At 46.8% G+C, this 15,329-nt stretch overlaps 1 protein-coding gene across 21 annotated transcripts in view; it reads left to right on the top strand.

Moving 5' to 3' along the window:
- CACNA1E (calcium voltage-gated channel subunit alpha1 E) overlaps positions 1 to 15,329 on the top strand; it is a 515,845-nt gene that overhangs the window by 340,531 nt on the left and 159,985 nt on the right. For all 21 annotated transcript variants that reach the window (XM_054247624.2, XM_054247625.2, XM_054247623.2 and 18 more), the window contains one exon: positions 12,884 to 12,987. In XM_054247624.2, the coding sequence (XP_054103599.2) occupies positions 12,884 to 12,987 (104 nt within the window). The remainder of the gene's footprint in view (positions 1 to 12,883; positions 12,988 to 15,329) is intronic.

The raw sequence follows: 15,329 nt of genomic DNA on the forward strand, positions 1-15,329 counted from the left end.
CCCAGGAAAGGATAAGAACAAAATTGGTAGATTCTGCTTTATCATATAACAAGTGGAAACCGTTATTATTTTTCTCCCCTCTGTTACATGGAGCATTAGGATCTAAGTGACAGGAAAATGTTCAGATGTTTTAATTGTGTTTTCTTCATACTTCCAGAAAGAGGGTTTAGGTGGGCTCTGCCCTCCGACGGCTTATGTGCATTCTTGTATTACTCTCGCATCTTCACTGCTCTTCATACCTTCCACCCTAATGAACGGCAGACAGAGCTATGCAAAGTCTGGTCAAAGTAAACGGCGATTCTTCCTGATGCTTCTCAGATGGGAGAAACAATGAACATGATTACTTTATTATCTTTGTTTTGCTTCAACCTTGTTGTGCCCAGACCAATGGGAATACTCATTTGGAATGAACTTTATGTATCTTTGGAGAAAGAGGAGAACCAAGATGAATTTCTAGGAGGGCAGCAGCAGAATGGATAAGAGAGTACAAATCAAGAGATGAGAAAAGAGAAGGAGGTTGGGGAGTGGCAGAATTGGGGTCTGAGTTAGAGTCCATGAAAGAGAGGAGAAGCAAAGTGAGAAATACAGGGTCTGAGTAGGTGCCTGTATCACATCAGTTGTCTGATACAGACACCTGCTCAGGGCAGGCATTCGGCATCAGTGTCCCTGACAGATGGTCGCCTGGCACGGCGATTCCTATTAATAACAATTATTTGGCACTGGGGCAAGTGGATAAGCTAGTTACAAGTAGAGGTGACCAGCCTGAGGACCGACTGTCCCCAAGGTCTGTTAAAGAGGTCAGGCGAGAATATTTTGTGCACACCTGTCGCTCAGTGTGCTATGAGAAACTCACCCATGTACCTACCCTCAGGCCTTCTGGTGATGCACGGACATATAGGACTGACATTTCATTATCACTCCACCAACACTGATGTAGACTCATTGACCATGACTTCCATCAATGCTGTCTTGGGTTTCGGAGATACAAACCCTTACAATCCATGGTTCCTTGCTTTCAACCTGTTTTTATTAAGGAATAAGAGTGTTTCCTGTGGCCACAGAATAAATGAAACTGTCTCGGGGCTTCTTCAGGAAACCAATGAGGCTAAGCAGTCTTACATAGTGTTTGATACACAATCATTAATTAAAACAGAGATGTTCAATGATAAATTAATTCACCGTCTGCTCAGAATTCATTGAGTAGGGAAGAATGAGAGCAAAAAAGAAGGGGAAAAAACTGGCTTTTTTCTTGAGCTTCTGCTCTTATAGGCTGTGCTGAATATTTGAATTGGCTAAGTGCACTTGCTGTATGTCAACAGAGATGACATTTTACAGGTGATATATTTCTTTCCAGAGAAGGAAACTTATATAGGCTTGTAAAGCAGAATAATGCGAGCAGGTTTATAATCTCCTATTACTAACAGCATTATCGAGAATCTCCTGTTTGTGGAGTAATATTCTAGGCACTGGTAGAGTGAACACAGAAATAAAGATGCAGTTCTGTCTTTAAGCCCTAATGGGAATGGAGGACCAATATGTAAAAGAGACAGAACACATATAAAGAAGGTCTGTAAATAAGTGCAAATAAATGCCTGAGTGCAGTACTTAATGTTCTGTTTTCTATTACAGGTATTTGTACTGATGACTTAGCCTTCTTATGGATAGCAAAGCCCTTAAGAACTGTTTTCCTTTCTCATTCATCTTGTGCAGAGTACACACTCAAAAGCGCTGAATGAATATGTATGCTACTGTGAGGTGTGCCTAATTTATGGGGGAATTCTGGAGTGAAGTAGAATGATATGTTTAAGGGAAGCCTTATAGCAGCTTAGCAGTGTTTTCAAGTATGAGAGGACTTGTAGTTGGTGGAGTAAGGAGGCAGGAGAGAGAAGAAAGGAGGAAGAGTTCATGGGGACTGAGCAAATCTGAACAGTTTATACCAACATTCAGGGTCCTCTGTGACCTGATCCTTCAGGTCTCACCTTGCCTTGCCTACTGCCACCAAAGGCAATCCTCTGCGGCCTTAGCATTTCCACCTCTTTCTCTCTCCTTGGAATATCTTCCTCTGTTGACTGGACAAACTGAATCCATCTTCCACTTCCTGTCTGGGTGAAAGTGCAGTCTTGGGAAGCCTTGCATGACATCTCTCTCCTTGCTCCTATCTTCATTCAGTGGCAGTGTTTGCAGGTCTGATTTCAGTGATCTTAACCTTCAGAGGAAATGAGAGACAATCATGATCTTCAACCTCAGGTAGCTTTCAAATGAGATCATGAGGCGACGCTAATTACATACAAAATAATGAGAGGGAGCAGAGCTGTATATAATTGAGTGCTAAACAGAGTGGACAGAACAGAAGGGCTGTGCAGAGTGGATTGGAGGTCAGAAGCCCTGCATTCTGGTTCTCCTTCCATAACCAGTGAATGGAGTACCTTTTGGCAGTCACTTGGCTTTTGAACCTTGGTTCTTCTTCTGTAAAATGAGGGGTTTGTGCAAGATGCTGTGACTCCTTCCAGCTCTCTAATCTGTAAGATGATGGTTAGAGTACTCATATTTGACTGAATGGAAAATAGTGATTCGTTAGTGGAAGGAGAGAGGTGAAAATCAGGAAAAGCAATAAATGATGGTGACCAGAAGGATTGATCTCTGACAACCATAGGACAAAGTGGAGAATCAGAGGGACTGGTTGAAGACTGGTTACCTTGGAATTATTTCTGGAATAGGATGGGCACTGCACAAAACGTTCACAGTAGAGGATATATTAAGCCTCCTATACTCTTGCCATTCTGATACTCACCTCCCCTCTTGCTCTCAGAGCCCTTTCTGGTGCTTGCCCCTCTTTAAATAATACAAGTCTTTCATCAGCAAGCCCTGTAGAAGGGGCAAAGGGGCAATGCGCTTTAGCTGATCACCACTGGGCATGTTCTCTTTAAACCTGTCTTAAATTCACCTGCTTTGGCTGATCTGCATACGGTCGTGATAGTTGATATCAGAGCAACACACTGGCCTTTTCCCAGAGCAAAGTGGGATGCCAGTCTGGATGGCCCAGCACGGGGTCAGCTGCCTTTGTCCTGGACCCCAGAGCATCTGCCTTCCCAGCACCCTGGGCTGCAGTTGCAGAGGGCCTTCTTTTCAATTTTTTTCTAATAATCGTTGTTTTTTCAAACCCTAAAACAATACTTTATTATCATGTGAAAGTTACAAAGTATAAAAATAATTTTTAAGAATAACTTATTTCTACCCCCTCACTCCCCCCACAGGTTATAATCACAATTATTAATAACATTTTTTACTGTTTTGACTAAAAAAGGATTTCTCCTAAAATTCACCCATGACCCAGAACTATCTAAATAAACTACTTTTATTTTGGGAAAAAACCCTTAAGTTTTATTACAGAAATTTTCAGTCATGCACAGGGTTAGAGAGAATAGAATATTGAAACCCTGTGTAATCCAGATCAACCCCAGCCATTACAAGAAGACCTTCTTTAGAGGATCTGGTATTTCCCTATTGGGCTTCTGTGTCAGAGTTCAGACATCATGGCATCGACGTTGGAATTACTAGGATTTAACCAGAGAGGTTTTAAGCACAGCAGGACCATGAATCCTGCTCATATTGGAGGTGCCCGTGTTTGCAGATCCTGCCACAGCAGCCTTTGTAGTCCTCTGTGCCACCACCATTTGCTCTTGAATTGCCCTCCCAGGAGTGTGGATGGGTTTTCACTCACACACGGGTACCTGCTTGCCCATTGCCAGTGGTGAGGGCTGCCCACATGTGGGGTGGGCCATGCCTGCCCTTGCAGCTGCCCAGCCAGAGCTCCCAACCCTGGTCTCGGTATGTCTTGTGGCTGCTTGTAGGTTGAGTGGAGGAGGGTTTCTTCCTGTGCTACTCCTCTTTGCCAAACTGACTCTGCCACATTTTCCCACTGGCAAAAGAAGGGGAAGAATAGGTGGTGAAATGTCCAAATAAAAAGTTGCTCTCCAAGGTCCTTTTGGTTCTAGACTAAGGCACTGCCGCATCCTCAGTGACAATCACTGACAATCTGGACAGTGAGGAGAAGGTGGCTGCATCAAGTCCAGAGGGTTTGGAATGACCAGAATGTGTGAGGAGCCTTAATTACTCATAACGGCCCCTGGCTAAGCCAGATGCTGCTTTGAGAGATTGTTTATATGTTTATTAAATATACTCAGGGCTCTGAGTTACAGTGAAATGCCCTGCTCCTGGGTTTGATGGGCTCAGCCTCCTGGCTGGGTGACAGCAGGTGCCTGTGTTTCACTTGGAGCTCTAGGTTCTCATTCTTTCCCGTGCTTCCCCACCTTTGTCTCTTGCCTGAGGGCTGAGAAGACAGCTTTTGTTTTTCTTGCTACAAGATCCTAGTGGTGACTGTCCTGTCTTTCATTCTGCTCTAGATGGTGGTAATAGTATGGGTAGAATTGCTTTTAAGAGTTCTGGAACTAAAGCAGACACGAAGAGTCAAGGGTTTGCAAGAAGCTGACCCATCTTGGTTCTAGATTGTGGCCCCAGATCTGCCAATAAGTTGCTTGGATCCTCAGGGAAGTTGCTTGGCTTCCTTGAGCCTCAGGTTCCTCTCCTGTGGAATGGTGAGTTGGATGACTTGTTCTCATCATCCTCTTCCAAGAGTATGACTGCATTTCCTAGTCTGCAGGAAACCTGTTACAGGCATTTAATTGCACAATGACTTGTGGGGTATGCTGTACATTGTATCCTTTCCCTAAAATGTGGGTGTGGTCAGAGGAATCATACAGTGGCTTTGAGGCAGGAACAGCATCCAACTGGTGTGACTGAGGGAAGGGGTGTTGCCAGCTTTGTATGGTCAGTCAAAACCCTAATCCAATGCCTTAAATCAGATTCCCTAGAAACTGACATGAAATTAAGCTTCTTGTGGCAGTGATTTAATGAGGGACTGCTCTTAGGAGTTACCTGTAGGTATGTGAGGGAAGCAGGATAGTCAAGGGGAAAACTCAGCCTGTTTCCATGCGAAGCCCAAAGTGTGAATTACACCACAGCAATTGTCTTACCCAGTGGCAAAAGGGCTGGGCCATTGATACTGCTGCATCAGGTAGTTATCTGTTACACCCCCTCATCATCACTGGCAGGGTCCAGAATCACATTCTAGGTGAAGCTGGTCTGTCAGTCAAGGGCAAGCATCTGAAAAGGGTGCAGGAGTGAGGCAAGTGTGAGTTATAAGCAGCCAACACTTATATAGCAGCAGGGGGATGAGACTTGGACAAGAGTGCCACAGAACCTGCCATGTCCTTTGTGAGAGCTGGACATGGAGGAGGGCAGGGGCAGGGTGGGAGAGGGCTGTTCTTGGTGGCTGAATCCTGTGGTTGGCTCAGCACATGCAGGGAAGTATTCAGGTGGGATTTCCAGTTAGGCCAATCTAACTGATTGTTCTAAAAGTTGGGATGATGTTACATTTGGGTTGGGTTAGGGTGCCCAGGAAGGGACATGAGGAAGGTCTTAGGGTTATCTGAAGGCTGGCTGTTCAGTGATACATATTTTGAAAAAGTCAGGGGGTACCTTTATGACTTGCATTTCAGCCTAACATCCACACACAGCTCTGAGGTGGGGCTGCCACTGCAAGGTAGTAGCAGTTCATTCTGAGAGGGCTTTCCCCGCTCTCCTTTTCCCCTTATATGCCCCGCACTTCTTGGCATGTCTTCATTTTAACCTTTTTCTCCCTCTTTCTTCCACCTCCATAGTTAACCTTTTCACTGCCTTTCTGGCTTCTGCTGTCTCAGCCAAGGTAGTTTCTTAGCCTCCCGTGCGATCGCTCTCCCCGCTTAGCCTCCCGTGCGATCGCTGTCCCCGCTTAGCCTCCCGTGCGATCGCTCTCCCCGCTTAGCCTCCCGTGTGATCGCTGTCCCCGCTTAGCCTCCCGTGCGATCGCTCTCCCCGCTTAGCCTCCCGTGCGATCGCTGTCCCCGCTTAGCCTCCCGTGCGATCGCTGTCCCGCTTAGCCTCCCGTGTGATCGCTGTCCCGCTTAGCCTCCTGTGTGATCGCTCTCCCCGCTTAGCCTCCTGTGTGATCGCTCTCCCCGCTTAGCTTCCTGTGTGATCGCTCTCCCCGCTTAGCCTCCTGCGATCGCTCTCCCCGCTTAGCCTCCTGCGATCGCTGTCCCCGCTTAGCCTCCCGTGTGATCGCTCTCCCCGCTTAGCCTCCCGTGCGATCGCTCTCCCCGCTTAGCCTCCCGTGTGATCGCTGTCCCCGCTTAGCCTCCCGTGTGATCGCTGTCCCCGCTTAGCCTCCCGTGTGATCGCTGTCCCCGCTTAGCCTCCCATGCGATCGCTGTCCCCGCTTAGCCTCCCGTGTGATCGCTCTCCCCGCTTAGCCTCCTGTGTGATCGCTCTCCCCGCTTAGCTTCCTGTGTGATCGCTCTCCCCGCTTAGCCTCCCGCGATCGCTCTCCCCGCTTAGCCTCCTGCGATCGCTGTCCCCGCTTAGCCTCCTGTGTGATCGCTCTCCCCGCTTAGCTTCCTGTGTGATCGCTCTCCCCGCTTAGCCTCCCGTGTGATCGCTCTCCCCGCTTAGCCTCCTGCGATCGCTGTCCCCGCTTAGCCTCCCGCGATCGCTCTCCCCGCTTAGCCTCCCGCGATCGCTCTCCCCGCTTAGCCTCCCGCGATCGCTCTCCCCGCTTAGCCTCCCGCGATCGCTCTCCCCGCTTAACCTCCCGTGCGATCGCTGTCCCCGCTTAGCCTCCCGTGTGATCGCTCTCCCCGCTTAGCCTCCCGTGCGATCGCTCTCCCCGCTTAGCCTCCCGTGTGATCGCTCTCCCCGCTTAGCCTCCCGTGTGATCGCTCTCCCCGCTTAGCCTCCCGTGCTATCGCTCTCCCCGCTTAGCCTCCCGTGCTATCGCTCTCCCCGCTTAGCCTCCCGTGTGATTGCTCTCCTTGAAAGCTTCAGCGCTTCCTTTTCTGACCTCCTGGACCTGTGCAGGCCCACCTGCCCCAGGGCCCTGTGCTCTCTTCATGGCCCTGACTGCACTTTAGAGTGACATTTGTGTGCTCACTTGCTTCATCTGTGTCTCCCCCATTGGATCACAAGTTTCAAAGGGCTGGGACTGCGAATGTCTTGCTCATCATTTATCCTGAAAACCTAGAAAAGTGTCTGTCTCACAGTAAGTAGCCCATGAATGTGTTGAATAAAAAATATGGCATTTCAGCTCCAAGACATGGAATCCATGTCTTGGGGTGGGACAGGAGTTGTCACACTTGGTGCTGGAGGAAATGGGAGCCTAGGGAGGGTGTGTTGCTGTGAGGGAAGGTGTGAAGCAGTTGAATCAGTTCCCAGCCTCTTTCCTTCGCCACCCATTGCTCTCTGAATTTTCCTTTCCCTGAGGGTGGTCAGCAGAGGCTTTGGACAGATGCATCTGCAGAGACGAATGGCCTGGCCTTTTGGTAGCTTACGATGGCTGCTCCAACTCTCTCCTGACCTGAGCCCAGTTAATAATTAATGAAGCCAAAGATCTTTCCTTGAGATGGAGCCTTGAGTCTGGCAGTTCTTAACCAAAAGTCATCTTGCCCCCCAGGATATTTCACAAGTTTTGATTGTTGTAGCTGGGGAGGTACTAGTGGCATCTTGTGGGTAGAGGCCAGGCATCTGCTATGGCACACGCAGGACGGCCCCCACCACACAGAACTCTCTGTCCACAGGGGCCAGAGTGCCGCAGTGGAGGAAACCCTGCCTAGGCCAGCCCTGCTCTAGCTGGCAGGTGCTGCTGCCAGCCTGTGGAGCAGGTGTTCCCCAGAGACCCTTGGCTTCCGAAAGGACCATGTAATCAGCATTTGCCTTACTCCTAGCCCCAACACATTCAATTACAGGCAATTCAGCCTCCCTGGTTAGAGCTTCCCCAACTCAATCATCAGCAATTCACAGAGCTGCTCTGTGAAGAGGGTGCACAGACAGGGAGCATGCTTTCCGTGGAGCCCTGGGGAACCCTGTTAGAGACCTGTCTCTGAGGACGAGGCTGGGCCCTGTCTCCATAGCCTCAGCTCCGGGGAACCATGGGACCTCTCTCCTCCTGCTTGCTCTACCTCCATCTTTCTCTCCAATCCTGCTCCTCCCACCCCACCTTGTGGCATCTTCCCCAACTCCCTGGAGATTAATGTGATAATTGCCATGTGTGCCTGTTTACAGAGAGAGTGGGTGAGCTCACCACCCCCATCAGTCAGGTTCCCAAAGGAATACATTCCTACAATGTCAGGACTGGTACCTGCTGAGCGCTCCTGTGCAGGTGGGCCACCGCCCCCAAACTGCTTTCTCTGTCATCACCCTCGTCATGTGCACGTGTGCATGTGTGTGTCACTCAGGGGATCGGCAGGTGAGGAAGATGGAGAGCAGCCAGCATGCCAGTCTAGGGGAGGGCTGGGCGGGGAGGATGTTGGGAGATGGGAGGAGCCTCAGTGCCCCATGTAAGAGGACAGAGGCCAAACAGAAGTGCTCTTCTGTGATGCCTGACTTATGGTAGGTGTTCCATGAGTGGCGTGGGATGGAGGGGCTGGCATTCTCTGGGCAGCATTCTTTGCAGGCAGGTCCCTGGTTTCCCTTAGCTGCTCCACAGTAGAGTTCTGGGTTGTGAAGGTTCTTCTGGGGTCAGGATCTTGATTGGAGTATTTAGCATGGCTGTCCGGTGTTCCTGAAGGAAGAGTTGCTGTCACTGGGGAAAATAGAGTGCAAGTCTCACATGAAAGGAGCTTGCGATAACTGCCACTGTGTCACAAGTGGGAATGCTGTAGAGAGAGAATGAGTGATTCTCCATCTCACAGGCAACCCTTCTCTCTTGCACCTCCTGCTGAGACAGACACGTGCGTACCACAAGCGAGAAAACAGTCACAACTCTGCTGTTGAACTGGCAACTTCACCCCGACCCCTGCTTCACGTGCTTTCTGGGCACTTGCTGCCTTGAGCTGTCGAATGCTGCTGCTTTTCTCATCTCAAAGGACACTTGAGTCGTCTCTCCTACACTGGACAATTTTGTTTCAATCTCCTTTGATGAATCAGAAGGAGATTGAAGCCCTAACTGGCATCAGAAAGAACCTTGCCATTTTGAAGGAGGAAGCGTGCATTTCTTCTCTTGCCTGCTTCCTGCTGAGGTCTGTCCCTTCGTCCTACTGGGTGTGTCACTGACCCATAGACAGGCATGCACGGAGAGTGGAGGCCGCCTGGACAGGAAGGATGGAACAGGAGGGAGAGGAGCAAGGTGTTGGGGTGGAGGGGGGCAAGCCTATTAAAAGGCGTGTGAATAATCTAGGGGAGTTGTCAAGCTGCTTTCTCCAGAAGAATCTTTAAAGCTGTCAGTCATCTTCAGAACCCCCAGGGCCTTGCTGGTGCTGGTGTCTTCCCAGCTATTCTATTTCTCCTTCTAGTTCCCATCCCGTTTTTGCATCCAGCAGGCCCCAACACCATGGTGGGTGACGTTTGCAGCAATTCAGTGAAATCTCTACAGATTGAGAGGGGGCTATCAGAATGAATTGTATTGGCGTATTTTTAAGAGGAGAATCTTCTTATTAGAATTGTGGACATTTTTTGATTAGTCAACTGTCTATGTGGGCCAAACCCTTTGTTAGGTGCCAGATACAGAAATGAGCAGACAGTTAAGGTTTCTGCCTGAATATAGGTTGAAGCAAAACCAAAACATACTCACAAAATGCTGATTTAAAAGACAGTGCTCGTCACTGGTGTTTGATTCATTCCAGGTTCTGGCCCACTTTAGTTCCTACCTTTCATAGACTGGATTCCTTGATGTGTTACTAGATTTTCTCTGAAAATGAGGATTCCATGGTCAGAAGCGATTATGAAATGATAGAATAAACAAGGTAAATAACGTTTTTTTGTGTGTGTGGATCTTCTCACAGGCACAGAAGAAAATATAATCTGCTGTGTTTCCCAGATTGTTTTGGTTACAGAAGTCCCTTTTCCACAAAACACATTAACTTCTTACAAATCTCTAGCAGTGAGAACAATGTCATTTTGGCCATCCTCCTTAACAGCATCCCTTGTGAGCAGTCACCCAGCTCTCAGCCACTCTCAAACTGTAGCTCAATTATTTGAGAACAAAAATGTTTTAACAGTCACAATTTCATCATTGCTGTTGCTGATACCTGCTAATGTTTATGGGCAACCAAGTCCTATCTGGGTGCTCGGTGTAGACTCGGTTTTTGTTGCCAAGGAATGTTGGGGGTAGTGGTGGGGTTTGGCCACTGACTAAGCCATAGAGTGAATAAACCCTGTTAATCCGCAGCTCTACGGGTGAACTATCAAAGCTAGCCAGCCTTATGGAAGGATTGATTTATAATCATGACTAAACCCAGAGCTAGCTATGCAAAGATCATTGCAGTTCATTTTTTCAGCTCATGGGGAAGGTCCATGTCTTAACTATCTCAGAGAAAACGGCTCCCTACCTCCATTAAAACCCTCAACAATTCTTGGCATCTAGTTCTTCTGCATCTTTCTACTAATATGCAGGAACAGTTTCCTCTGAGGTCTGGCCCATGTCTTCCCTGATTGCATTTAACTGACGAGACCTGATTGAACCAGGGAGCTCCATCTTACACACTGAAATTGTCAGGTTCCTGCATCTGTTTCTTCCCATTCAGAAAGTGTTTTGTTTATTTTTAATTTGTATTCTGCTTCAGTTGCAGTGATCTCTCTCTAAATAACGTAGGGGCAAAACAAAAGACACAAGTTTGGTGAAAGGAGATTGCCTTAGAAGCTGTTTTAGTAAAACAGAACTAGCATTCAACGCAGCAATTCCATTACTGGGTTTGATTACAGCCCAAAGGAATGTAAATTATTCTGTTATACAAGCACGTATGTTTACTGCAGCACTATTCCTGAGAGCAGAGACATGGAATCAACCTAAATGCCCATCAGGGACAGAATGGTTAAAGAAAATGTGGTACGTATACACCGTGGAACACTATACAGCCATAAAAAAGAATGAGAACATGTTCATTGCAGGAACATGGATGGGGCTGGAGGCCATTATCTTTAGCAAAGCAACACAGGAATAGAAAACCAAATACTGCATGTCCTCACTTATAAGTGGGGGCTAAATGATGAGAACACATGGTCTCAGAGACAGGAACAGCACACTGGAGCCTTTTGGAGGGTGAAGGATGGGAGGAGGAAGAGGATCAAGAAGCTATTGGGTACTAGGCTTAATACCTGAGTGATGAAATAATATGTATAACAAACCCCTGTGACGTGAGTTTCCTATATAACTAACCTGCACATGTACCCCTGAACTTAAAAGTTAAAGAAGCTGTTTTTACTGGGTGACTACAGTGATAGGTGCCATGACTGGTATATTTGAATGGGAGGCGGAGAGAAATGAGATAATTTGGGAGAAAACAAGAATGTCACAGAAGTCCACAGGAAGCGTGAAGACAGTGAATCAAAATATGTTTTTAAAATTTAGTAGTGAGAGGGGAAGAGGTAAATTAGAGGGACAAGAAATATTTTGCCATAGAAATTCTGAGTTCCGATCTTAATTTTACTGGTTTAGCATGTGAGTTTTAGGCATGGCATTTGACTTTGGCCTTCTTTCTCTGGTGAAATAGAGATAAAATATCTGTTAAGTTTCAAATGGATCTTAAGTTTGTGTGTGAAAAAGTGGAGTTGGGACTGAGGGGATTTCAAGCGCTGCATATGTGAAATGCAATTCAGGAAGACTATTTAGAAAGACTTGGAGGTGCTGTCGGGGGAGGAGGAGTCAAGAACACTGAGAACCCATAGTTGAGTGGTGCAACTGCTAGAGGACTTCTCAAAATACTCCTAAGCTCTAGTTCAAGGTTCTAATAAGACATTCTGTTAAGAATTGCTTCCTTTGAGTCATGAGATATAATTCTTCCTCAATCCCTCTCCATGCAAGGGTCTTTTTTTTTTGAGATGGAGTTTCGCTCTTGTTACCCAGGCTGGAGTGCAATGGTGTGATCTCGGCTCACCGCAACCTCCGCCTCCTGGGTTCAGGCAATTCTCCTGCCTCAGCCTCCCGAGTAGCTGGAATTACAGGCACACGCCACCAGGCCCAGCTAATTTTTCTTATATATTTAGTAGAGATGGGGTTTCACCATGTTGACCTAGATGGTCTCAATCTCTTGACCTTGTGATCCACCCGCCTCAGCTTCCCAAAGTGCTGGGATTACAGGCTTGAGCCACCGCGCCCGGCCCATGCAAGGGTCTTGCATCTGATTCATGGTTCGAGAATCCAGAATATGAATTTGCAGGCATTTATTCATTCACTGAGTGTTAACATTAGAGAGAGTGCAAGCGATCACCCTTCAAATCTAGGTTTATTCCTTGTTCTGGCCAGAGCCTTGCTGGGACAAGGTCTGGGCCAGCTCTGTACTATTGCACTGTGATGGAAGAAAGCAAGCTGAGCCCGGGTCAAGGGCTGAGGAAGACGCAGAAGACCCTAAAATTTCTTCCCAACAACCCTGTCAAGGGCTTTGCTAGCCTCCATGGAATAGACTGGGCACAGCCTGCCTTTGTCTTATTGAGAATTTCCTCAATTTCATGTGCAAAGCCTTAGAACCCACATTCCCCAATGCTACAAAACCAGTGGTTGTTTGTGTGACCTTGGAAAAGTATCAGACCTTTCTGCATTGTCTTCCCGTGTGCTAAGCGAGCACGTGAGACTATTCCAACTCAGAATATTCTGGTGAGGCTAATGCTCTGTTCTTCACGTACATGGGAGGTTGTGAGCTAACTCATGGTAATACCAAACTGAGAATGGAGTGAGGCAGCGTTGAATTGTGTTACATTGCACTTGTCACGTCACCCTCTGTGTGAAGCTGCAGGAATGTAAGTTTTACTTATGGAAGATGGCTTTAAGTGTTAAGGAACCATTTTTTCTTTCTTTCAGACCAATGATGCCTTAGGAGCCACCTGGAATTGGCTGTACTTCATCCCCCTCATCATCATCGGATCCTTCTTTGTTCTCAACCTAGTCCTGGGAGTGCTTTCCGGGTGAGCCAGATGATTCTCTGTTCTTAACTCATTGGCTGACTGCTAACTGTAAACTAATGCCTCCTGACTCATGCATATTCACTCATTTAACCTTCATTTAGAAGACACTTACCAAGCAGTTCCTCTGTGCCAAATGCTTTCTAGATGCTGGGAATGTGGTAGTGAACCATCGTTCTAATAATCTTGATTATTCTCAGGAATTAAAACGTCTTGACATCAGAAACAACACTGAACTCAGTATCTAGTGAGCATTCATTTATCATCCATGCTTTCATTCAGTAACTCAGCAGTCAGAGACAGATGTCAAACACTGTGCTGCTTTTTAGGGAAATAAAGTTGAATTAGACATAGGCTTTCTCTCAGAAGCTTCTTACTCTGTAGTGTATTGGGCTTCAAGTCTCATATTTGTGGCTTGAATTAGTTTATGCAAATCTGCAACTATTTGGTGTCCCATACCATGGTAAGCATCGCCAGGAGCACACAAAGTATAAGGTGTGGTTTCTTTCCTCAAGAGACATGTTTTGCCAAGAAGATGATACAAACGAGTGAAACAGAGAATGGGAGTCCTTTTATTGACTTAGACAAGGTATAGTCATTTGTTTTGTGGAAGAGTAGATCTATGCAGTCTGAAGTCATCAGGGATAGTTACGTGAAGGATTGGGATTTTGCTTGGGTTATGAAATATGTAGTAGGATTACATAGACTAGATGGGAGTGAACATGTCAGGAAGGGGAACATCACACCACAAGCAAAGATGAAAAAATGGGACTTGTCACAGAGTGTGAAGAAATTATAATGTAACATCTTAGGATAGCTGAGATGGGGATATACTTTGTAGATTCTTAATTTTTCTAAGCAAAACTGAACTTTTTGTAAGAGTGGTGTACATTCTTCAAATGAAAATTTAGAAGGGGGCGCTTCTGTTCAAACACGGCAGATTGAACTGAGTTGATCATTTCCTGATCACTAACAGAGAAAATAAATTTTAAGACGAGAACAAGGACAAAGAGAACAAGAGGCATGATAAGAGATCAGCGATGTCAACAAAAGTTTTGAACATAAAGTTGGCGACTGACAGTGGTAGGAAAGCTGAAGTTTAATTGTTTAAAATGGGGAATACCAGTAAAAAAGCAAACTGCTTGTCTTGAGGAGCCCTAGAAAGGCTCAGGAATTAGACACCAGATAGGTCTGAGAGCTGGGGAAGACACGGTGCTGAAAACAAGATGAAGGATTGATGGAAGGTCCTTGTAAGGATTATTAGACTCCTGTTCCACCCCACTCTAACCTCCAGGCAGTTCTGAGAAATGTCTGCTTCACCCAACCCCACCCTAGCAAAAGTTAGGAGAATTAATCTCTAGATGTGAAATCAGAGAAGCTTGGAATGGTACGGTCAGGCACACTCGAGGCTGGTGTTGATATGTTCTACTGAAAAGAGTAGGGCTAAATGAAAGTACAAACTGAATGTGCATAGTCCAGCCCACTTCTCCTGCTTGACTCTTAAAAACATAGCAATCTGGTAGGAGTCGAGAGGATTCCTCTTTGGGGAAACTGTCTGTCTGAAGAGGAGGAACAGATTTTGTACTGATATCTGGGGAAGACCAGAGGAACAGATACTCACTTCATCACCTTTGGTGAGACTCACTGTATTCATTACCTATGGCTGCTGCAACTAATTACATAGCTCTGTGGCTTAAAACTGTGAGAGAAACTGTATTCATTTGCAGTTCTGGAAGGTATGGGTCCAAAATCCGGCAGGGCTGTTGATATGGTTTGGCTCTATCCCCACCCAAAGCTGATCTTGAATTGTAGCTCCTACAGTTACCAGGTGTTGTGGGAGAGACCCAGTGGGAGGTAATTGAATCATGGGGGTGGGTCTTTCTCATGCTGTTCTTGTGATTGTCACAAGGGGAGTTTCCCTGCACAAGCTGTCTTCTCTTGCCTGCTGTCAGGTGAGACGTGCCTTTCACCTTCCGCCATGATTGTGAGGCCTCCCCAACCATGTGGAACTGTGAGTCCATGAAATGTCTGTATTTTGTAAATTTCCAAGTCTTGGGTATGTCTTTATCAGCAGCATGAAAATGGACTAATACAGCTGTGCTGCCTCCAAGGGCTCTAAAGGAGATGTGCTTTTCTTCCTCTTCCAGCTTCTGGCAGCCCCAGGCCTTCCTTGGCTTATAGTCACGTTAGTTTCTGCCTCCGTGATCATATTGCTCTTATTCAGTGTCTCTGGGCACATTCCCTCTGCCTTGCTGTTGTAAGGCTGCTTGTCATTGGGTTTAGGGCCATGCTGATAAGCTAGGATGATCTTTTATCTGAGCATCCTTAACTTAATTATATCTGCA

Source organism: Callithrix jacchus, chromosome 18 (assembly GCF_049354715.1).
Source record: "Callithrix jacchus isolate 240 chromosome 18, calJac240_pri, whole genome shotgun sequence".
In the NCBI taxonomy this organism is placed as follows: Eukaryota; Metazoa; Chordata; class Mammalia; order Primates; family Cebidae; genus Callithrix; species Callithrix jacchus.